Source organism: Mandrillus leucophaeus, unplaced genomic scaffold, assembly GCF_000951045.1.
Source record: "Mandrillus leucophaeus isolate KB7577 unplaced genomic scaffold, Mleu.le_1.0 Scaffold420, whole genome shotgun sequence".
Classification (NCBI taxonomy): domain Eukaryota; kingdom Metazoa; phylum Chordata; class Mammalia; order Primates; family Cercopithecidae; genus Mandrillus; species Mandrillus leucophaeus.
Genome location: NW_012104477.1, coordinates 887667 through 912154, shown reverse-complemented (window position 1 = coordinate 912154; position 24488 = coordinate 887667). Strand labels below are relative to the sequence as shown.

Here is a 24488-nt window from a genome sequence, read left to right as displayed (position 1 = left end):
CACCGCACAGAGGAGCGCGAATTTCCCGGCCCGGTCTCCTCCCCTCCCCCTCCCGGGGGCTGGCCTCTAGTCCGGCCCTGGGAGCGGCTGACCTTCCCCCCAAAAGCTTTGTGCCTATTTCTCCATTTTCCCGCGGAGATGGGAACGGGAGACCGGCCCCCCAACCCTCTTTCTCCTCCTCCGGGGGCTCACCGCTGAGCCCGCCCCCCTCCCTCTTTCTCCCTCCCTCTCTCCCTCCCTTTCTCCCTCCCTTCTTTCCTCCTTTGCCTCCTCCGCTGCCGGACCAGCTCCCTCCCACATCTGGCGCCTAGAGACCCCTGGGATCCCTCACACTCCCCTGGACCGGCACCCAACAGAAAGCGCCCAGAGAGGCTTGGCTCGCTCGTTGGGGTGGCCAGAGCCGCGGACCTCTGTTCCCCTCGACGGCTGGGGGGAGGGGGGAAGAGGCCGCGCGCCCCCCTCCCCGGCGCCAACTCCCCCTGGCGGCCGCTCCCATGGGTGTCGCTGGGCCGCGCCATGCCTAAGGGGGCGCCGCGATGGGCCAAGGGGACGAGAGCGAGCGCATCGTGATCAACGTGGGCGGCACGCGCCACCAGACGTACCGCTCGACCCTGCGCACGCTGCCCGGCACGCGGCTCGCCTGGCTGGCGGAGCCCGACGCCCACAGCCACTTCGACTATGACCCGCGTGCAGACGAGTTCTTCTTCGACCGCCACCCCGGCGTCTTCGCGCACATCCTGAACTACTACCGCACGGGCAAGCTGCACTGCCCGGCCGACGTGTGCGGGCCGCTCTACGAGGAGGAGCTGGCCTTCTGGGGCATCGACGAGACCGACGTGGAGCCCTGCTGCTGGATGACGTACCGCCAGCACCGCGACGCCGAGGAGGCGCTGGACAGCTTCGGCGGCGCGCCCCTTGACAACAGCGCCGACGACGCGGACGCCGAGGGCCCCGGAGACTCGGGCGACGGCGAGGACGAGCTGGAGATGACCAAGCGCCTGGCGCTCAGTGACTCCCCCGATGGCCGGCCTGGCGGCTTTTGGCGCCGCTGGCAGCCGCGCATCTGGGCGCTCTTCGAGGACCCTTACTCGTCCCGCTACGCGCGGGTAAGTGACAACTTACCCATCAGAAGAGCGGGGCGGGAAGGCAGCGTCTTGTGCCTCCCCGCGGGCAGGGGTGGACCGCAGAACTGGCGCCTAGGGAGTTCAGAATCGAAAGGGGGTGTGTGCGCATGTGTGCACATACCAGGGTAAGAGAGAAAGGGTGTCTGCCGGGGTTCTGGTTTTCTATGTATGTCAGTCTGTGTGTTGCCAAGTTTAATATGTATGAGTATGAATGGGTGTGTTTGTGTGTATGAGTAGATTGTGTGTGCATATTTATGTAAGTGTGGTGGAGTGTATTTGGGTGGGTAAAGTGTGGAGTGGGAATGAGTGAGCATGTGTGTATGTTTGAGTGTGCATGAGCGATTGCCCGTGCACATTTGTTTCTTTGCAGAGGTGCACTGTCAAAGTATGAACTGCCCTCGAGATTTTAGTGTGGGGAGGGAAGCTGGGAGCCCTTCCTCCTGTCCAGGTAAAGGGGCATCTGGAGCCAGCCATGGTCCCCCAAAAAGGCCTGAGGCCTGCTGGGCAGCTTGAGACAGCCACCCCCTCCTCAGGGAGCAGCCTCCGGCAATTTTGAGGAGGTGGTCAAGAGGGCATCTCATGGCTAATCTCCATGGCTTGGAAGTTGGTGGAGGGCTGGGCTGTAGGGTAGGGGTGGTCCCTCTGAGCCCCTGATCCTGAGATCACAGCCTGTCCTTCCTCCTTGTCGAAAGGGGAGGGTGTTGGAGTGGGTCACTGGGCTTATGCCAGTGCTTCCTCTGGGACATCCGGTAGTGGGGAGAGGGAGTCCTTAAGAGGGAACCTATAAGGAGAAGGTGTGTGAGAGGTGGGTGTGTCCTCATGGGCCACTCCCCTTTAGCCATACCCGCTTATTTCCAGGAAAAAAAGATACGCTGCTACTGACCTTGGTCCCTCAGATGGCCTCTCTGGATCAGTTTCCTCATCTGTAAAATGGGGGAGGGGGCCTGGTGAACTCTCAAGGGCCTTGCTGCTGGACCATAAGTGACTGAGCCCAAAAGGAGGAACTGGTAGCAGCCATCCACCCTGGAAGAGGCACTCCCAGCCTTCACTGGGCTCTGTCCTTAGAGGCCTAAAGAGAGACTCTAAGGCCTGTAGGGGAAGGGTAGAGTGGAGAAGTTAAAGGAGAGCCCCTCCTGCATCCGTGAGCTGCCCTCACCCCCTACCAGGCAAAGCACTGCCTCTGCCCTGCTGTCTTTTACTTCGCATCTCTCCCCTCCTGCCCACTGGAGCCTAAGCCAGAGCCAGGGGAGAGGGCTAGGAAGCTGCAGAGGAGAGTGGAAGGAGGAGACTTGGGGGGCCCTCAAGTGCCCATGGGCAGAGAAAATCTATGTTTAGGCACAGACCTGGTAGATCTGTTAACTGAGATCAAACACAGTATGGCATGTGGGGGGTGGATAGTGGGTCAGTCTGATACCCTGAATTCTAGAACGACTATGTTTATAAGGGGAGGCAATAGGGAGAGAGCCCGGCCTGTGTTTAGCCACTGAGGACCCTGACCAAGGTCACCCAGGGAGCAAGAGGCCAAGAAGGACTAGAACTCAATTCTCCTGGGACCCTATCCTCCCCTGGGCTGGCTACCAGCTCCTGCCTTTCCCCAGAGTGGACTGGGACCCTCAGAGGGCTTCCCTCCCCTTCCCTTTCCTGTCAGAGGCCACCACAGCTAGAGGGTTATGTAACTGGAGGCTGTGGCTGAGCTGTGGGGAGGGGCTGGAGGAGGGGGATGGGAGGTTGAACCAGTGCATGTTGGGGTGGGGGTGGGCAGAGGCCTGGGTTACAGCAGCTGCCCATTCAGCCCACACTTGACCTTGGACAGCAGCTCCCCCACCAACTTTGGCCCCAGAAGCAAGGGTTAGGCCCAGTCTCCTGACTCCCAAGCAAGAGCTGGGTCTCCCAGCCCCACCCCTTGCACTCAGTGTTGGGGCTCTGATCAGTGTCCCGAGTTTCAGGGCAGGCAGGGGGCAGTGGGGCATGTTCCAATCCCCTCCCTTGGCCCTCTTCTCCCACTGGACATTTCTAGGCTGCGGGTGGCCTTCACCCAAGGCAGACAAATGGGCCAGCTAGTGTGGTTTGAGGTTCTATTGGTGTGCAAAACCATGCAGAAAAGTCTTGAAAAAAATCTATGAAGTGAATACTCATTGAAGAGCGGACTCTGAGGGAAAAGAGTGGGCGCCCGGTGGTCGGGGCGAGGCGGTACTGGGATAGGAGTGGGTGCTGGTGGGTGCTCCCCTTCAGCCTGTCTGAGCCACCTTCTCTTCCCAGTGGCCTCCGAGGAAGGTTGTGGTCCCTTCCAGCTCCCTCGGGGAACAGTTGAGGACGCTGAGGCCCGTAGGGAGAGGGACCTGCCCAAGGGCACTCAGGAGCTGAGGAGGGCAAAGCGGGATTAGAACCCCGGCTTCCTGCCTGCCGCCCGGCTGGCCTAGCTGCATTGCGCTGCCTCTCTGCGGCTCATCTGCGCAGAGACCAGCCGCCTGCCCGCCCTCCTCCCCCTCCGTCTTTGCTCTGCCGCCTCTGCTGTCACCTTTGTTTACCCCTCCCCCGCGCCTCCTCACACAGGCGGGTCGGGACTCAAGTCGTTATTCTAGATTTAGACCAGCACGTTGTGCGTGATATTGCATATGTGTATGAAGGAAAGGCTGTATGTGTGAGACAGGCTCTGTGTAAAAGAGATTGTGTGTGAGAGACTTGTGTGTGTGAGAATAAAAATGTGAGACTCAGGGTGTGTGTGTATGTGTGTGTGTGTGTGTGGTGAGACTGTGGCTCAGTGTGAGCTTCCTGAGTCCTTGTGTCAGGGGTTGTGTGTGCGAGAGAGGTGGATTCTGTGTTTTGGATGGACTGTGCGTGTGTGAGAATGAGACTGTGTGGGAGAGAGTGTGTATAAGGAAGAGAGCCTGCATGTGTAAGAGAGATGCTGTGTGTGAGGTTTGAGCAGTGCATGAGAGTCGAGGTGAGCGCGTCTGCACGAGTGTGTGGCTGTGTGTGGCAAGTGTGAAACTGCATCTGTGCAGCTCGTGTGTGAGGCTGTGTGTGTGTGTGTGTGTACGTGTGTACACATAAGGCAGGAGGCTGTGTGGGGTGGGGGTCCCTGTGTGTGACACCGTGTGTATGTGAGGGCGTGTATAAGACAGAGACTGTGAGATCATGTGTGTGACAGGGTGTGTGGCGTGTGTGTGAGACCCCACGTGTGTGTCGGCGTGCTGTGTATATGTGAGAGAAAGGTCCTGTGCATCCCGGGTGTGTGTGTGCTTGAGGAAGATGAGATTCCAGAGCTGCCTCCTGCCCACTGCCTCAGTCTCCGGGACTCTGGAGTGGCCTCATTGAGGGCATTTCCTATCCTCAATAGAGATGCTGTTCTGCCCAGGCCACTGTCAGTGTGTGGGATGGGTGGTGAGGTCACCTTTCCCTGAGGAGCTGCCACCTACCCTGGGCCTTGGTGCTGGCCCTGGAGATAGGGGCTGCGTAGTCGGGGTGGGAGGGCCCATCTGAGTTCCCGAGGGGCAACAGTGCTGGCTGGGGCAGCTGCTCCCCTGGTCCCCTCTCCTGTGCTCTGGGCACCAGCCTGAGGAGATGAGGGGTCGGGGGGACGAGCTGGGACGGGATGAGCTCCACGTGTGTTCTGGGGTGGGAGGTGGTGCCCCTGACACACACAGGACAATGATGATGATGGTACAGTTTGGAAAGGCTATGAAGGGACCTCCTGGGGCCATGAGAATAAGAACTGCCCCAGAGGAGGTGATGCTGGGGCAAGCTTTGAGGGGCAGGGAGGAATTAACCAGGCAGAGGGCAGGGGGTCATAGAGGTGTGAGAGCAGGCAGGGGAGTGTTGGGGCTGCCTGGTTTGAAACCTGCCCTCCTGTCTTCCTTGGGGGCCAGCTCAGGTCTGAGGCTCTCAGCTTTAGTCTCCGATTTGCATGTCATCATCAGGGACATTGTTGTGTCCCATCAGGGCCAGTGGTGGTCCTTGTGCTGCAGGCCAGAGTGTCCTCTGTGTGTGTGTGTGTGTGTGTGTTAACATCTGTTCCTGAGTCACTTGACCTTCCAAATGCCAAAATAGTGCCAATGGCCCCCAAGCTGGGGAAGCCCCGCCTCCATCCACCCAGCTGCCTGCCTCTCCTCTGACCCTTGTCCTGTGTCTGTCTCTCTGTCCCGTCACTGCGTCTTTGGAACTTGATAAAAACTGGTTCCCCATCAGCTCCCTGGGAAGGGAATTTACCTGGTGGCAGGAATGAAACCCCCAGCCAGAGCCTTCTCTTCCTCCCTTGGGTCCCAGCTGACACAAGGCTCTTGGAGTCGTGGCTTGGCATGCGGAGGGCTGGGGGACAGAGCTGTTATCAGGGGATTCTAGGCAGTGCACCCCCTTACCTCAGAGCCCACTCCCCCAGGCCAGGGCCCCACTTGGAGTCATGGTACCATATGAAGGACACCCATGAGCAGTGGAGAAGGGGCTGGGTGTGCTCCCCTCCCAGCCTCCCCAAGGGCCCTCCACCACAGTGTGCCCTTGCTTCCCATGATCCTTGTGCGGGGGTCCTCAGGTCTTTGAATGGTTCCTCCAGCTCCCCCCGACCCCATCCCAGTAGTGACAATCATAAACCAAGCGCCTCCTGGTCAGAGCCCTGCAGCCCCTTCACCGCTAAATGGAAATAATGATAGAACCGACCTCACAGGGTTGGTGTGAAGATAACTGAGATAATAATGCTTGGATAGCCCCAAGCCACAGGGTCTGGCATACAGTAAGTGCTCAATAAATGTTGGCTATTATTATTACTACTGTTGGTTGTATTATCATTTCCCCTCCTGTAGACTCTCTCTTCTCCCTCTACCTCCATGTTCACCATCCTGGCTCAAGCTGCCATGGTTCCCCTCAGGCCCACCTCCCCAGCAGCCCCCAAGCTGCTCTCCCACCTCCAGCCCCTGGCTGCTCAAGTTTATCCTCCACCTGGCAACCACAGGGGTCTTTTCAACTCACAGACCTGTCAGATCACCCGAGCCTGCTTAGAACCCTTCAGTGCTTCGCCGGCCCATAGCCCATACCGTGGCCTCTCAGGCTCTGCCTGTCCCTCCAGTCTCCTCTGGCCTGACTGTCCCCATCGCTTACCAAGCCCCAACTACCCGGCCTCATTTCAGCTTCTTGCATGTGCCAGGTTCCCCTGCCTCAGGGCCTTTGCACATACCCTGCCCTCTGGAGCACTCTTTCCTCTGGCTCACCCCTCTTTATCCCCCACACCCCACCTCAAACAGCAGCTCCTCAGTGATGCCTTCCCGGGCCCCCAGGCTGAGTTGAAGTCAGAACCAGGGCCCTTCCTGGGAGAGAAGCTCTCTGATTTGTAATAAAATGTTCATTAGCATCCTTGCTTGATTTGGGCTCATCTCTCCTCTATACTGTAAGCCTCTGGCATACTCTGTAGAATAGGAGCCGTTATTATGACAGATGAGGAAATTGAGGCCCAGAGAGGAGTGCGCTACCTGAGGCCCCTTGTGAGCGGGTTAGCTGAGGGCTGGCTCGGAAACTCCTGTCTCCTGACTACTGGCTCACCGGTGCTTCGTGTCACATTGCCTCAGTGCGTGTGAAGTCTGTACTCCTTGACTCTGAGCAGGAGGCCTGGCCTCTGCCAGAAGCTTTGGAGGGGATTGGCTGGAGTCTCTCAAGGAGCAAGGTGGGGGTTGTCTCAGAGGTGGGGGAGGGGGTTCAGCAGGGGCTCATTCCAGGGTCCACTGCCCAGGCTGGGGATCTCAAGGCCTCCACGACAGCTGAATATAGTGCCTCTGGCTATTCTGAGCGGTCTCATGACCAGGGGATTCGCTCTGGACCAAAAGGTCAGGGCCTTGAGCCACTGCCTCCCATCAGCTGCGGGCCCAGCCTGGCCACCACCCCAGCCGGAGCTCCTCACTGCTAGATGCAAGCTCAGAGGAAAAGGAGGGCCTGACAGGCTGCAGGGGTGCTTTGCTGTCCAGTCCTTGTTCAGGGGAACCATTTGGGTGGTAGGGACCACTTCACATATACATGGGACTATTGCAGGGAATGGGCGCACCCAGGCTACCTCTAGTCAATATTTTCATCCACTGAAAATAAACAGACTCAGAGAGGGAAAGCTACTTGCTCAAGACCACACAGGGAATCAGTGAGACTCAAACTCACAGCCTAGGCCTCTGGTCCTAGGGCCTGACCATCTGAATTTCTTTTGGCTCTTAGTTTTACAAGAACACCAAACCCTACCTGGACATGCTGTTCTTCTCTTATCTACTCCCATTAATTTCCTTCCTGGGGGAGGTGGAATAAACAGATACCTGCACTCCAAGGACACAGTACAGCTGATTGAGACCTTCTCAGGTCAGCCAACCCAGACTTGACCCAAATCCTTAGGATTCCCAAGCAGGATTTTCCAGAACCCCCTTCCTTTCTCGAATCACACAGTGTCAGACACTGTCTTAAGGATTTGATTTATACATCCTCATTTATTAATAATTCTCCCAAGACTTGCAAGACTGCACTATACTGCCACACTAATGACACAGACAAGGCTGCAGAGGCTCAATGAAGTTAAGTAACTTACCCAAGGTCACTTAGCTCATGAGCGGTGGAGCCAGCAGTTGGATCTCAGTCTGTCTGACCCTGGAGCTCTACCTGTAACCATTACACAGCACTGCCTCCTGTCCATGTTCCAGGGATGCTGAGGCCTGTGACTTGCTGTGCCCCAGGCTTGAATTTCCGTCTGGGTCTCTCCCACCTGACCAACCACTCTTTCCCAACAACCTATCCAGAACCTGTCAGCAAGTTCCGGCCCTTGGGTAATGGCAGGTGAGGGCCCTGCCTGGCCAGGCCACGGGGCTAAGAGGGTGCTCTATCAGTCCCAAGGTAGAAGGTTTCGTGACAATGCCTCAGTTGTCCTCCCACTCCCATCCATGCAGGCCCTGGGACTCCATATGGCCTGAAAAGAAATGGCAGGAGGATTGGGAGGATCAGAAGCTCCCTGTGCAGGGTGACACATGGTGGGAACGCTGGCTGCCCCTCAGCTCGGCACTCCGAGGCCTTCTGCCCTAGAACCCAGCCATTGCTCCTGCAGCTCCCTTCCGCCAGCCTCCTCCATGGTCCTCATCGGCAGCCCTCATTTTAACCTCTGGGGCTTTGGTCATCTATTCCCCTCACTTCGGCTTTGGTCATCTATTCCCCTCACTTCGGTGTCCTCCCTGCTTTTTGCTGAATGTGAAAATCCATCCCTCAAGGTTCCTCACACTTAGCCTGGCTGCTCCTGCCCTCACTGACCTCATTTTTTTGGGAGTGAGGGGTATGTGTTGGGCACTGAGTCACCCAGTTTGTGAGATTTGAGCTGGAGGTGTGTGGGTCAGTTCTGGAGACTGGGGGCTGGGGACAGGCAGGCCCTCAGGATTAGGGACCAGCCCAGGTGTGTGGAGAGATGACAGCACAGACAAGACCCAGGTTGCAGGCATCAGACACCTGGTTTAGAGAGGAATCTAGCAAGGCCTCGAAACCAACTGGGCTACCTTGAGCAAGTGCTGTCACCCCTTCGTCCTGCTGCCCCTTCGTCCTGCAGTTTTTCCAGCTGTAAAATACAGAGGTCGTTTTAAGTGACCGCTAAGGCTCTTCCCAACTCTGACATTCTAGGAGTCCAAGAATTCTAGGCTTCAGCTTCCCAGAGGAGCTGGGGGAACCAAACAAGTCCTGCCCTATTTCTCCTTCCCTCTCCCAGCCCAGCTCCTCCCCAGGACTCGTGTGAGCAATCCTGACAAAGGTCCTGGCCTAAAGCAGGCAGGAACCCAAGGGGAGGGGGTCTAAAAAGCTTCCTCCTACATTCATTCAGCCTGCCTCATCCTGTCCTCAGTCATTCATTCAAGGCATAGTGATCATGCCCCTGCCTGACGGGCTCCCCAGCCCTCTGGCAGGCACAGACCTGGGGGGATCACCTCTTTTGGGGGTACTTGCTCAGGCCTATGGACAGCACCTGTTGCCTACTTCTCCAGGCCCGTCTCGTGGCTTCCTGCCCTCAGGGAGCTGCAGAAAGGCCCACTCGGAGCTACTGTGTGCCAGGCTGTGGGGTCTGGAGCAGGGGCGATGGGGCCAACTTCTATGGTGTAGGGCTGCTGTGGGGAGGGGTGCAGGAGATAGGTGCCATACTGGAGGGGCTAGGGCTAAGTAAGGGTGTTTGTGATGGCTGCTATGGGGGATGGAGGGATGGCTGCTGGAGGACTCCCACCCATGCCTGACCCTCAGAATTACCTGGGATGCTTAAAGTTCGTACTTCTGGGAAACTCAATTCTTAGACTGGGGAGGGGGAGAATGTTCCCTTCACCCCTCAGCACAGCTGAGGTCACTGCTGAGTGAGGGTGCATCGCTGCAGTGGGGCCTGAGAGGTGTGGGCTCCTTCCACTCAAGGTGTGGTCCTCTGACCAACAGCAACACCATATGGACACTTGTTAGACATGAAGCCTTTCAGGCCTCACCGCCAGCCCTGAAACCGATTCAGAATCTGCATTTTCACTCCCCGGATGATTCATGCACTCTGGAGTCTGAGAAGTGCTGATGCAGGCAGCGGCTCCAGTCGAGGGCCAGCCTCAGGACACAGAGGGCTAGATGGGTGTGTGCGGGTTGGCAGAGTGTCACAAGCAAGCCAGTCCTTCCTGAGGCCAAGGCTTCGATGGCAGGGGGACTGGGCCTGGGGTGAGGCCCCATCACAGCCATGGCCACCGCATCCATCCAGTGGCTCTCACTGGTAGACCTTGGGAGTCAACCTGGACTCTTCTCTCTCTCAGACATCAACCAACCCTGTTGTCTTCATGTTTCAAATACACTCGGAATCCGACTGCATCGCACCCCTCCATGGCTACCTCCTGGTGGAAGCCCCTGCCTTCTCTTGCCTGAGTTCTTCTCTCAGCCCCGGCTGCCCCTGCCCCGCCCTTCTCTCAGGGCAGCCAGGGCCAGCCTGGCAAAGTGCTATTCAACCAAGTCAGCCCTCTGCTCCATCTCATGCTGGGGTCTGGGCTTCCTCAGAGGGTGCAGGGTTCACTTGAGTGCCCCACACCCAGCATCTCCCTCTGCTGTCTGCTTCTCTCTCCCTCCCTCCCCCAGCCTCCATGGCTTTCTTCCCCAGCGCTGCCCATGCTTCTGCCTCAGGACTTGTGCTGTGCTGGTCCCTCCACCTGGCATGCTTTTCCCTTGGGTATCAGCTTTCACACCCCCTCCAGGTCTATACTCAGACATCATCAGTCCAGACGACACTCCTCTGGCCCCTTGCCCACTTCGTGCTTTGCTCTTTTCTCCTTGGCATTTACCACCATTTAATGTACTATATAGTTTACTTGTTTGCCTTGTTTATTGTCTGTTTCCCCACTAGACTATACGGTCCATGAGGGTAGGGATTTTTGTCTCTTTCTCCAATTGCTCTATCTCTAGAAGCTAGAGTAGGGCCTGGTATATAGTGGGTGCTAAATAGATATTTACTGAAAGAAAGAATAAGCAAATGGGGTTCAACGCCGAGGGTAGACATGGGTACCCTGCATTTGAGCCTGTTCCTAGCTGAGCCTTCCTTTCTGGCCTCACGTGGGAGCACAATCCTTCCATCCCCTGAGCCTGGAGCAGCGATGAACAGGCAAAGGCTGGGGCAGCGCTAGTAGGGGGTCCAAACCCCAGTCCAGGCAGGGGCCCACCTGCTGCTGTCACCACACAGGCCCAGATGAAGCTCTTCACAGCTTAAACCTCTGTCTTTTCAAACTCCTTCTCTGCGCTGCATCAGCCCAGCCACCATCCACAACCACAGCTTCAAGGCCACAAAGCTGTTTTCCAAAACCGACATGCACAAGTTCCCAGGTCCCGCTTGGTCCAGCCCAACCCCTGAGTCTGACTTCTCCTGGACTCTGTTCCTCCCGAAGGCCCTCCAGGCTCTTTTCCTACCTCTCCTTCCCCATCTCCTTCCATGTCTTCCCTTCCCTGTCCCCTCCTTGTCCCCTTTCCTCTGTAGCTGTGCTTGTGGAAAGTTCTAGGCATTAGTCACTGGTTTTCAAAATGAACTTCTCCCCTCCAAAGTCTAGGATAGTTTCTGTCCCAAATCGCCTGCTTTGGGTCTGCTTCTGCGTTCAGTAGAAAGTGCATGGACTTTGCATCTCCCCACCCCGCACTGCTTCCTGGCTACATAATTTTGGGAGTATGACCTGGAGCCCCTTTCTCTGCTAAGAGCATAGTCCCTTGAACCATGAGGCCTTCGATCGAATCCCAGCCCCACTGCCTTCCAGCTGTGTGACCTTGGATAAGTTTCCTAACCTGTCTGTGCCTCCAAAGAGGGATATTAATAGCACCTGACTCATAGGGAAGTTGGGAAGATCGATTGTGTTAAGCCTTTAGCCCAGAACCCAGAACATAGTAAGTGCTTAATTGTTGTGCATTCCATCATCTTTTTACCAGCTTTCGGCCCTGCGAGATTCAAATCATCACCTGTTACCCACCTGTTTCCTTCTTTTAGCACCTGGCTCTACTGCCAAATGCTTCTCCTAGGGGTCACCTCACCTACCGTGGCCCCTGGGGCCCCTTCTTCCAGTCTGTCTCCCAGGGGCAGACTTCAGAGGTGTCACCCTGGGAGTCAGGCATGGATTCTCGCTTGGTTCTCCTGAGCTCCCTGTGTGTCCTGGGCAGGTCACAGCCCCTGTGAGCCTCGGTCTCCCCATCTGTGGTCATGGGCCGCTTGTCCCTGCTCTTCCTCGATCCACAGGTGTGGCAGGGTATGAGAGAGAGGATTATGGAACTTCCGCCTATCAGGGGAGAGGGAGGGAGGGCTGCTGACATCAGGCCTTGGTTGGGAGCCAAGCACAGGGACCTCAGATGCCGACAAGTGTGCCAGTGTGGTAGGGCTGGCGGGCGGAGGCCATGCTTTACAGCTCAGGTCATTGGAACATCTCCTCTTTAAAGGGGCTGCTCAGGCACAGGGAGGAACCTGGGGGCTAAGGCTGGGGGCTCCTGTTGGGTGCCCATGAGTGGTGCCCACTCTGAAGCTGGGCTGCTCCGCCAGGCCGACGCCAGCCTGGGTGGGGATGAGCTAATATTAGCTGGGGCAGCCCCAGACAGCTGAGCTCAGGGGGGCTCAGGAGCCAGCCTCGCTGGGTCAGGCTCAGATGCTGCCTCAGTGTGAGCCATGGCAGCAAAATGAAGCTTTCTCTCAAGCCTCTGCAGGGCGTTGGATGCCCCTTTCACCCTGGCCAGCCCCAGCCCTTCCCTGTTGGCCTGGCAGCCTGGCTCTGGCACCCCTGCTCACGATGCCACTCACCTCACCTCTTCCTTCCCCAGTGCAGCACAGAAAGTATACAACTCCTCTCCTTACACTCCCACTTTGCACATAAACACAGTCCGTGAGCCATTTCCCTGCCAGGGGCTGCTGTCAGCACCAATTCATCCATCCAGCCAACAAGTGTTTGTTGAGCATCTACTATGTGACAGGTGCTGCTTCAGAAGCTGGGAATAGGGCAAAGAACAAAACCACCAAAAATCCCTGCCCTCAAGTTCTTATATTCTAGCTGGACAGGATGTGACAGAGGCAGGAGCCCAGGGCGTGCCGGAGTGGGCAGTTTTAACTTGTGTGGCAGGGAAGGCCTCACTGTGAGCACAGGTCATATTTCAGCAAAGATTGAAGAAGGTGAGGAAGGAGGCCACATGACATCTGGGGAGCAGAGGAAGTGAGATGTGCAAAAGCCCTGAGCAGCTGTGTGCCCAGGGTTCAAGGTGCAACGAGGAGGCGTAGCTGGGCTGGGCTCAGAGCCAAAGGACAGTGGTATATCAGAAGGGGTGGTGCTTGTTCCACACAGACAGAAAGATGGAGAAAATGGACTCTGGGACTCCAAAGAAGGGAGGCTAGGAGGGGGATGACAGTTGAAAAATTACCTACTGGGTGCAATGTCCAATATTTGAGTGATGGGCACACTGGGCGCCCCCATACCCACCATTATGCATGTAATGCCCATGTGGCAAACAAGCACATGTACCCCTTAAATCTAAAATAAAATAATTTTAAAAAGAAAGAAAAACCCACCCCTAAAACATGCAAAGAAAGAGTTGAGCTACCCAGAACCCCACTGGCTCCTGACAGTGGGGTCTGCTCCTGCTGGGGCCTGCCCCATGGGTTCCCTGAGTGTTCCAGCCCAGGGCAAGGCCGAGCTCAGTTCACACTGCCCTCTGCTCCCCTCCTGCAGCCACAGGGGCCTGCACAGGGTGGGCCTGCACGGAGGAGGCTCCTGCCTGGCCGTAATGAGGGGCCTCGGTCCTCTTCCTGAAGGCCAGTGGTACCCAGCAGGAGATGGTGGTTCCCATACATGGTTGCCACCATGCTGGGGGACAGGCAGTTCTCTGAGCTGGGTGTGGGGCTGGAGAGAAGTTGGTGAGAGAGCCAGAGGGTCAGGGGCCCTGCCGGGGAGAGACCATGTGAGCTCTTTCCAGTCACACAGGCCTCCGTGGTGCTCACAGCATTCTCACTGCAGGTGTGCCAGGAGAAGATGGCTAGTGGCATGGGCACAGGCCACATTGGAGCCAGTCTGCCGGGGCCCAATCCTGGGTCTGCTAGTTCTTAGCTGTGTGACCTTAGTAAGTCTCAGTCACCTCAGCTATAAAGAGGGGAGAATGAGAGTCCCTACTTCAAAGGGCTGCTGTGAGAAGGCAATGAGAGAAGTCACAGAAGGCCTCCGGCTCACTGCACTGCGCGCATTGGTGCGCACGTGATGCCCAGGATCACTCACACCTCTTGCAGATGAGGCATCTTTGTAGGATGCTCTGCAGACACTCACCTCACCCCACCTGGGAGGGTCTGAGAATATGAATCTAATGCCTGACAAGGGGGCTGCCATACCTAGGGAGGCTTCGCTGGGGACCCAGCCCTGCCAGGTGGCTCCCTGGGGACCTTCTCTGCCCACATAGGTGGTGGGGCAGAAGAACATGACTTCCTTGGGCCTTATCACCAGAGCAAGGTAGTGAACATGCCTCAGGCCACAGCCACCCGCCAGGGCCGGTGTCTCGCCACTTAGAGATGAATGTTTGATGCTCAGCCTCAGGGGCTCTCTGAGCAGCAGTGAGGAACACAGCCACCTGCTGGGCCACCTGGAGCGAGAGCTGGAGCCCTGGGTTAAGGGGAGAGGGCTGGGCCCTGTAAACCCACGTGTGTGGCTGTCATCTGCTGAGGGCCAGTGCTATGCAGTGAGCTCCCTGCAAGCTGCCGTGGGTGGTTCTGCCCCGACCCCTGTTCAGCCCCCACACCTGGAGCAGTCTTGCCTTTTTGGGCTCAGCTTCTTCATCTATAAAATGTGCATAATGGCATCACCAGCCTCTCAGGGGTGTTAGGAGAATCCGTCAGACCAGAGGCAGAAAGAACATTAGGAAGAAAATACAGTTCTCAGTGCCACGTGCAGGAAGAGGCCACCATCTCAAGTGCAAGATGAATGTAGGGAAGGGACAGGCTAGAGGACAGGGTACAGGCCTTTGGGCCTTGCCAGGCCTGGGTTCTGATCCTTCCTCTGCCTCAGTGTGGACTGAGGCGGGTGGTGTCTGGCTGAGCCTTAGTTTCCTCGTGTGTAAAATGGGATGATAGTTTGTACTTCACAGGCTGTGGTGGGTCTCAGAGGGGCAAAGGCCCCAGCACCGTGCCTGGCACATGGGAGACACTTGCCAAGGGCTGAATCTGGTGACCTGGGGTGCCACTGTCAGCCGGTCGTGGGTTTGGATTTTCCAGGGTATAAGGAGGCCCTGGCTGAGCCACAGAGGCAGGGAGGGAGGCTGTAGAAGCCTCAGCCGGTTGCCCCACAACCTCAGGGCCAGAAGCCACTGTCACCAATGATATATTTAGAGGCACAAAGGTCAGAAATACCAGGCGCTGGCTTCCCTTCTAGGCGGCAGGAATCGTATCTCCCGAGGCCTGGCTGTCACCAAGCAGATATTTTTTTCCTGTCTGGCAGTCTGAAGATTGGAGTAAAAGCCTGGAATTTAGGAACCACAGTGGTTTGTGCCGGCTTGCTGAGACTTTCCATGTCCCCAGCCCTTTCCAAAGCCTGTGGTGCGACCTTTGGGAGCCCCACCCGCCCTGCTATTCCAGATCACCTGGGGCCCCAGTGTGCATGATCCATTCCCAACGTGCTCCGGCTCCCTGCCCCTCTGCCTTTGCTTATTCCGTTGCCTCCACTGAGAATGCCCACTCCTCCTCCTCTGCATTTCTGAAATGGATGCATCCTGCTAGGCCAGCTCTGATGGCTCCTCCTTTAGAGAGCCTTTCCTGACACCCTCTACCTCCTGGAAGAGCCTGCTCTGCCCTTCATGCTTCCAGAAAACCTTTTCTGTCTGACTTAAGGCCCTTGATCCACTGACCTATGGTTCTGTGTCTCTCAGACTCAACCACAACCTCTTGGAGGACAAGGGTCAGCTTAGGCAATAGTAGTGCCTGTTATATAATAGGGAATCAATTGATCTTTGCTAAAGCCGTGTGCCCCACACCAACCCTGTGAGGTGGAAGGGTTAGGTAGTATACCCCTCTTATTCATGAGGGAAAGATGACTCCCAGAGAGATTCATTTATTTGTCCAAGACCATCCAGTTAGCAACTGGTAGAAGGATTCAATCCCAGGTCCTCTTTTGAAAATAAATCAAGAAGTTCAGCTAGAGCCATGCCAGTGTTCCTCCTGGCTCTAGTATGCTGTGGTTCTATGGTTAAAAATGAGGTAGTGGGAGGGACAGATGAGTAATGGACGAATGGATGAAAGAATGGATAAAAAGACGGATATGTGGATGGATACAGGTGAATGGATGGAAGGAGGGACATATGGATTGAAGCAGACACAGCTGGGTGACTCAGTGGATGGGTAAACAAATGGATGAGAAGGCTGGATGGAGGACCATGGATATGTTTCTCCTTGCATGCCTTCAAAGCAGATGTCCCACCTCTCACAGGATGAAAGTATCCTGGACAATGGCACTCGGAAGCATGGACTTCAGGGTAGTAGGCTGGGTGGAGTGACCCAGCACATGTGTGCAGAAAGTGGGATTGCCAGATGCAGGAGGTGGGATGGTTTGTGGAGTTTGTGGAGTGAGAGAGCTGGGAGCTGGGGACAGAGACTGGGCTGAGAGACTGGCCCACTCTCAAAGGTGAGAGTCCCTGATGGCAGAGAAACAGGACCAGGCTGGAAAGAGTTCCAGGCAGAGCCATGTGGCTGGCAAGCCCTCAGGACCTGTGGTTTTCCAGACCTTCCTCTGGCCGAAGCCTGAAGGGCAGTCAGTGAGTGGGAGATTGCCCTTTGAACCCCAGGTTGTACGAGACAGTCTGTGGTTTCAGTCTGCTCCAGAGTAGGGAGATCTGTCTTCCTCCTCAGGTCCCCTGCCTTGGTGAGTGAGAACCTCTGATAGCTCAGGCAGGGTGTGTTCAAGGAGGCAGTGCAGCTTCACCAGCTGCAGAGTGGGTGCTGAGGAGGGGGTCCTCCTGAGGCCGCAGAAGACACTGGCTCAGGTATACCAGGATCGACCATCTTCCCACTGCTTTTTGCTATCAACCCCCAGACGTTAGCCATGAACTCCAAGCCTTTAGTTCTAGTTGCCTAATGGACCAGTGGAGGGACCACAGGCGTAGGTGGCCAGTGTTGATCTTGGTGGAGCCTGGATGCTTAAATGCTTCTGGCCTGGAGCAGATTCTTCCAGCCGGAGATGTCTCTCCATTTGCACAAGGCACAGCACTGTGAGCTCCAGGCTCCTTCCAAAGCCCTGATCTAGCATTCCCCAGCACCAAGCTGCACCCCCCTACACACATACACTGGCCCGGCGATCTCCCTGGGAAACCAGGTCCCAATGAGAGTGCCTGGTGTGCCGCTAACTGCTCATTACAGTCACGGCTGCAGCTAAGTATAGCTCCAGCACACACAAGACTAAGACAACAAGGGAACGTCTTCCCATAAAAAAAGCTCCACATGCAAACACACAGACATCTGCACACACAGGCTCCCCACCCTCATGCAAACCCATGGCCTTGCACACACATGAATGCATACTTGCACCAATGCAAAGCTTTATCACTTATTTACTCGTTAATTCAATACATGTTTGTTAGGGGGCCAGTAGAGTGGTTAAGTGCATGTGTTCTGGTGTCGGACAAAATTGGGTTTCAAATTCTACCTCCCTCACTTCCTAGTTGTATGACCATGAGCAACTTAACCTCTCTGAGCCTCAGTTTCCTTCTTTATAAAATTGGGGCGGTGGCCACAGTGTGGACCAGTGTGGACCAGTGGTGTAAAGGTAACTGAGATGGGGGCATGTCAGAGCGCTTAGAATAGGCCTGGCTCAGAATGTGTCAGTACGTGGTAGCTGCCTTCATCATTACTGTTGAGTACCTACTGTGTGCCCAGTTCTGCACTCTTATTTCTGGAGATGGTTGTGGAAAGTAGTGCCTGGTGCATAATAGGCATTCAGTAGATATTTGATGATGGAATGAATGAACAAATGAAAGAAAGCTGCATAGATGGGTGGCTGGAGGTCCTCAGAGCTTTCTTCTCTCAGGAGGAATTCACCCTCCCTTGACTTGCATGCAGGCTGTGTCTCTGATAAGATCTAGATGTTCTTGTGGGTAACACAGGGATTCCAGAGATAGAACAGGAACCCGAAAGTGTCTGGGACACCCCTCATTTTGCAGATGGGGAAATGGCAGTGCAGAGAGGCAACAGGGAGCAGGCATTGCCCCATGCCAGTCAGCAGTCAGTGGCCGGAGCCCAGGGCTGCCACCTTGAGCCATCCTAGCACAGTGGCCTAGCATAGCAGGTGGTGCCTGGTCAAGCTGCAGCCCCTGAGCCCTAGGCAGCTGGAGTCTGGAGCCTGGAGACTGCTCAGGCTGCTCAAGTCCTGGTCCCGGCTTGGGCAGACACAGGAATCATGCAGTCACGCATCAGTCAGATCCCTGGCTAAGCTGTCAGTCAGGCTGGGGCCTCTGGCCGGCACTAGGCAGGGTTCCATCTGCCAGAGAAGGGGCTTGGGTCTAGCCTGGGTACAAAACCAGCTTCAGGATTTGAAGGTCCTGTCACTGTTCCCGACCTTTGAATAAACCAGCCGCTAAACTGCCTGGGCCATCTCCTCCCATTGCGCCTCTTCAAAAAGAAACTGACATTTCCTGGTGCTTTTTTAAGCCCAGGCTGGCTGGGCCAGGCCCCGGCGTGGGGGGTGGGGAGGGGGCGGGTGGCAATGGGAGTCACACAGCTTGAGTCTCTCCTCACCTTGAGTGATCTCAAGACGCTGGGAATAGACATGGTCTCATCTCCTCACCATGTGTCCCAGATTCCAATTCCGATGCCCAGATTCCAGATTCGCCACTCCAGTGCCCGCATCCAGGTTTTGAATTCCATAATCCAGTGCCAGTTCTGCCCCGTAGACAAGACTCAGGCTGTTGGACTCCATCATGAGCGCCTTCAGCTGGCCTGCCTGCTGGGAGGGAAGGATGTATCTATCCCTCTCTGGAAAGGAACTCTGCGACCTTGTGCGTACTCTCCATGAATGACATGCGTCACTCATGTTCATGGCTGGTGGGGATTCAGGTCTTTGTTCACTGACTGTGCCCATTGTCAAGGAGCTGAAAGTGATTGTGCCTGCTGCCAGTGTAGACATGAGTCTGCTTTCAATGAATGCACTCATTGCCAGTGTAGATATGGATCTGCTCTCAATCACTGTGCCCACTGCCAGTGTAATAAACACTCTTTGCAAAGATCAAGGATGCCTGTTGCCAATGAGAGCATAGCTGAATGATTAGTGATCATGTCTGTGGCTAGCTGAGTCACAGATTGGTGGATGGAGATTATCTTTTTACCAGTGTAGATCTGCTATTCGTGCGGTCAGTGCCCATGCAAATGCAACTCTGAAATCAACGATTGTGTACATTGCCAGTGTAGATGCAGATGTGATATCATTGAATCAGTGACTGCCCATGTTGACAAGGGGCAGCAAGCACCAGCTGGGGCTCACTTCTGAAGGAGGCTGCAGGGAGTAAACTATTGTGCCCATTATGCAACTAGAGGGAGTGAGGCGAGTGGACACAGGACCCATGTCCATGACCTTCTTTCCACAGAGGAAAGCTGTGCTCGTGCTCCCCATTTCCTGGGGAAGGGGCCTCCTTTCCCCTGCTAGTTGGAGTATTTGGCTGGGCCTTCGAGGCAGGGCCACCCTGACCCTCAGATTCAGCCACCTCATGGACCTTACATTCTAGAGGGGGAAGAGAGTCAAACAACAAACATGAACACCAAGTAAATTAGATAGTGTCAATGCCAACACAAAACCAACTGGATACTTACAACAGAGACCTGATTTCAAATCCTGCTGCCACTTCTGAGCTATGTGGGATTTTCTTGCACGTCTTAACCACTCTAAACATCAATTTTCTTATTTTCTTGTATGTAAATTATACCTTGATAGAGCTGAGGAAAGATGGCATGTTAGATGATCTGTGCTGGGGGGAACAGCAGATTAAGGAAAACCAGATTTTCCTTACTGGAAGTGTTGGTTGAGACTTGAAATAGGGTGGTCAGAAGCACGCTACTGGGGTGCCATGAGGCAGTGAAGGGATAAGCCACAGGGGAACCTGGGGAAAGGCATTATAGGCAGAAGGAACAGCCTGTGCAAGAGCATGGAGGCAGGCGTCTGTCTGGCATATTTGAGGACCATGTTTGAGGAGGCAGATATGAAGGCGATGGTAGTAGGAAGAAGTTTGGGGAGATAGTGGATGACCAGATCAAGTCGGATCTGCAAGTCATTGAGAAGACCTTTGCTTCTCCTCTGAGAGAAATAGGGCACCAGTGCAGGATTCTGAGCAGAGAAATGACACAGTTAGATGCCTGTTTTAAAAGCTGTGTTGAAAACAGTCCTAGCGCACCAGGAATGTTGGAGCCTGTTAGACTAGTTAAGAGACTCGTCTATCACCATGCCCCTTGGGGAAAGGATGATGGCTGGGACATGGGTGGTCAAAGCAGTGATGGGAAGGGCTCAGATGCTGGGTCTATTTTTCAAGCAGAGCCACCAGGATTTCCTTACAGATTAAATGTGAGATGTGACAGAAAGAGATGTGTCAAGGATGACTCCAAGGTTTTTGGCAAGAATGTCCTGGAAGGATGGAGACACTCTCTCATGAGATGGAGAGGCTGCAGGGGGTGGGGGTGGCACAGGAGTTCAGTTGACGTGTTGAGTTTGAAAGAGCTGGTAGAATTCCATCTGGAGACACCAGGGAGTTGGATGCTGGAGTCCTGAGTTCAGGGGAAGGGCTAGGCTGGAGATAAGCCTTTGAGAGTGTGCTGTTTATGGGTATTTGAATGATGGTGGACTTTAAGTCATAAAACTGGGTTAACCACTAAGGATGTGAGTGTAGATGAAGAAGAGGAGCAAGGACTGAGCTCCAGGGTGCCCCGATAGTTAGAGACTGCGGAGAGGAGTTGGCAAAGGACACCAAGAAGGAGCAGCCAGAGAGGTAGGAAGAAAATCCAGAGGCTGTGCGGTCCCACGAAGTACAAGAAGAAGGAGGGAGGGATCAGTGGCATCAGATGCTGCTGGTGAGTCAGGAACATGAGACCTGAGCAGCGCTCCCCTTCTTTCTGCCTAGAATGTGCTTCCTTGCACCTTGCACTTCCGTAGTTGATTCTTATCCATCCTTCCAACCTCTGCACAGTTGTCACTTCCTCCTGGAAGCCACTCTAACCTCAAGACTTGTTGTTAAAGGCTCACCAAATGCCTCTGCATTCCCCTTGATGCCCCTGTCACCTCACATAGGTAGATATTTGCTTGTATGGTTAATTGATAAATGTCAATGTCCCCCTATCCTACTGCTCCCCCCAGAAAATGTGGCTGTTTTTGCTCACCCTGTACCAAGTACCCTGTATAGGCCTGGAGTAAGATGTAAATATTTGCTGGAGGGATGCAGGTGGGCAGTCAACTGTGGTCCTACCTGGGTTGTGTTCATTACCCTCCCTGAGCCATTTTTATTCCCTTCCCTCTAAACACACACACACACACACACACACACACACGCATGCATGTACATACCTACTGGGAGTCAGGACCCTTGACTCAATACAAACACACAAGTGGGCACAGGAGGGAAATTTCCTAGTGAATTCCAAGTGGACTCCATTCCTAGCTCCTCCATGGAGGTTGGAGCCTCCATTTTCTCATCTACCAAATGGAAGCCATCAAGACTGTCCTGCTGATGGCCCATTTGGGGTGTGTGTGTGTGTGTGTGTGTGTGTGTGTGTATGTTGCACATATAAGATCCAAAACATGAAGATATGCTATAAACTGAAGAGGGCTGTGCCTATTGTCATCATAATGGGAAGGTAAACATCTTTCTCCCAGGACTACCTGGGGGGTGATGTGAGAAAGATTTGTAAATGGAAGTAATAAGAGCATAGTGGTTTTGGAGTCAGACAGACCTGGTTTCAAAGCCCTCCTAACACTTTTGAGCTATGTGAGAGATTTTTGCACACCTTAACCACTCTGAACCTCAGTTTTTTAATCTGCAAAATGGAGAAAATGATGGCTTCCTTAGAGAAGCTTTTAAAGATAAATGAGATAATGTTTGTAAAGTGCTTGACCTCTGGTGAGCATGCTATTATTACTGTATAGCAGAGGACAGAGAAGCTCAACAAATGTAAATACTCCTATGGCCAAGGTGGTTATGAAGATTAAAAAGGGTAAAATGTGCCATCCATTTAGCCACACACAGTGGGTGATGAGCAAAAGCAGACTCTGAAGCAAGTCAGGGGAGATGGTGCAAGGAAGAGAGGGTGAAGGAAGCCTGAGGAAGCCTGGCCTGCAGGAAGGATGTCTCAGCGGCATGTCCTGAGGCTTATCTGCAGGTATAGGCAGGGCCGTCACAGGAAGGAAGAGGAGCAGGTGTCTTCTGGTGACCCCGGAGGGCAGACCTGTGATTGCCTGGAAAATGAGACAGGAGGTTGACTTACATGAGAAATAAATGCATGTCTCTCAGACCGGTTCAACGACAGAATTAATGGCCTCGTGAGCTTCCCATCACTGTTGGTGACCAACAGAGACATCCGGTTCAGGGTCACTGCAGATGAGATCATTGAACTGCCCCCTTGAGAGGCCTATACAGGCATACCTCGGTGATATTGTGGGCTTAGTTCCAGACCGCAGCAATAAAGTAAATATCGCAATAAAGCAAGTCACATATTTTTTGGTTTCTCAGAGCAGATAAAAGTTACATTTATACTATACTGTACACTATTAATTGTGCAATAGCATTATGTCTAAAAAATGTACACATCTTAATTTTTAAAAAAATATTTTATTGCTTTAAAATGCTAACAATCATATGAGCCTTCAGTGAGTCATAATCTTTTTGCTGGTAGAGGGTCTTGCCTCAGTGTTGATGGCTGCTGACTGATCAGCGTGGTGATTGCTGAAGGTTGGGTGGACATAGCAATTTTGTAAAGTAAGACAACAAAGAAGTTTGCTGCATCAAGTGACTCTCCTCTTCACAAAAGATTTCTCTGTAGCATGTGATGCTGTTTGACAGCATTCCATCCACAGTAGAACTTCTTTCAAAACTGGAGTCAGTCCTCTCAAACCCTGCTGCTGCTTTATCAGCTGAGTTTATGGAATATTCTAAATCCTTTGTTGTCATTTTAACAATGTTTATAGCATCTTCACCAGGAATATATTCCATCTCAAGAAACCACTTTCTTTGCTTATCCATAAGAAGCAACTCCTCATCTGTTCAAGTTTGATCATGAGATTGCAGCAATTCAGTCACATCTGCAGGCTCTACTTCTAATTCTAGCTCTTTTGCTATTTTCACCACATCTGCAGTGACTTCCTCCACTGGAGTCTTGAACCCATTAAAGTCATTCATGAGAAGTGGAATCAACTCCTTTCAAACTCCTGTTAATGTTGCTATTTTGACCTCCTCCCATGAATCACAAATGTTCTTAGTGACATCTAGAATGGTAAATTCTTTCCAGAAAGTTTCAATTGACTTTGCACAGATTGATCAGAGGAATCACTATCTATGGAAGCTATAGCCTTATGAAATGTATTTCTTAAAGAATATGACTTGAAAGTCAAAATGACTCCTTGGTCCATGGGCTTCAGAATGGATATTGAGTTAGCTGGCAGGAGAACAACATTCATCTCCTTTTACATCTCTATCAGAGCTCTCAGGTGCATTGTCAATGAGCAATAAAATATTTTGAAAGGAATCATTTTTTTCTGAACAGTAGGTCTCAACAGTGGGCTTAAAATATTCAGTAAACCATACTCTAAACAGATGTGCTATCATCCAGGCTTTGTTGTTCCATTTCTAGAGCACAGGCAGAGTAGATTTAGTCTGATTCTTAAGGGCTCTGGGACTTTCAGAATCGTGAGTATTGGCTTCAACTTAAAATCATCAGCTGCATTAGCCCTTAACCAGAGAGTCAGCCTGTCCTTTGAAGCTTTGAAGCCAGGCATTGACTTCTTCTCTCTAGCTATGAAAACCCTCGATGGCATCTTGTTCCAATAGAAGGCTGTTTAATCTGCATTGAAAAATCTATTGTTTGGTGTAGCCACTTTCATCAGTGATCTTAGCTAGATCTTCTGGATAACTTGCTGCAGCTTCTCCTTCTCTATCAGCATTTGCTGCTTCACCTTGCACTTTTATGTTATGGAGAGAGCTACTTTCCTCAAACCTCATGAACCAACTTCTGCTAGCTTCAGACTTTTCTTCTGCTGCTTTCTCACCTCTCTTAGCCTTCCTAGAATTGAAGAGAGTTAGAGCCTTGCTCTGGATTAGGCTTTGGCTTAAGGGAATGCTGTGGCTGGTTTCATCTTCTATCCAGATCACTCAAACTTTCTATCAGTAGTAAGGCTGTTTTGCTTTCTTATCATTCATGTGTCCACTGGAGTAGCACTTTCAATTTCCTTTTAGAACTTTTCCTTTGCATTATTCAAACTTGGCTGACTGTTTGATGCAAGAGGCCTAGCTTTTGGCCTGTCTCAGCTTTCGACATGCCTTCCTCACTAAGCATAATCATTTCTAGCTTTTGATTTAAAGTGAGAGACATGAAACTCTTCCTTTCACTAGACCACTTAGAGACCATTGTAGGGTTATTAATTTGCCTAACTGCAATATATTGTGTCTCAGGGAATAGAGAGGCCTGAGGAGAGAGAGAGATGAGAGAATGGCCAGTCAGAACACAGATAACATTTATCAATTAAGTTTGCCATCTTATACAGGTGTGATTTGTGGTGCCCCAAAACAATTACAATAGTAGCATCAGAGATGAATGATCACAGGTCACCATAACAGATATAATAATAATGACAATTGGAAACATTGCTAGAATAACCAAAATATGACACAGAGATACAAAGTGAGCATATGCTGTTG

At 53.3% G+C, this 24488-nt stretch overlaps 1 protein-coding gene across 1 annotated transcript in view; it reads left to right on the top strand.

Moving 5' to 3' along the window:
- Positions 1 to 481: 481 nt before the first annotated feature.
- The window catches only part of KCNC1 (potassium channel, voltage gated Shaw related subfamily C, member 1), a 46458-nt gene continuing 22451 nt past the window's right edge, over positions 482 to 24488 (top strand). Inside the window, exon 1 of the mRNA XM_011992941.1 lies at positions 482 to 1106. Within this exon, the coding sequence (XP_011848331.1) occupies positions 537 to 1106 (570 nt within the window). The 5' untranslated portion in view covers positions 482 to 536. The remainder of the gene's footprint in view (positions 1107 to 24488) is intronic.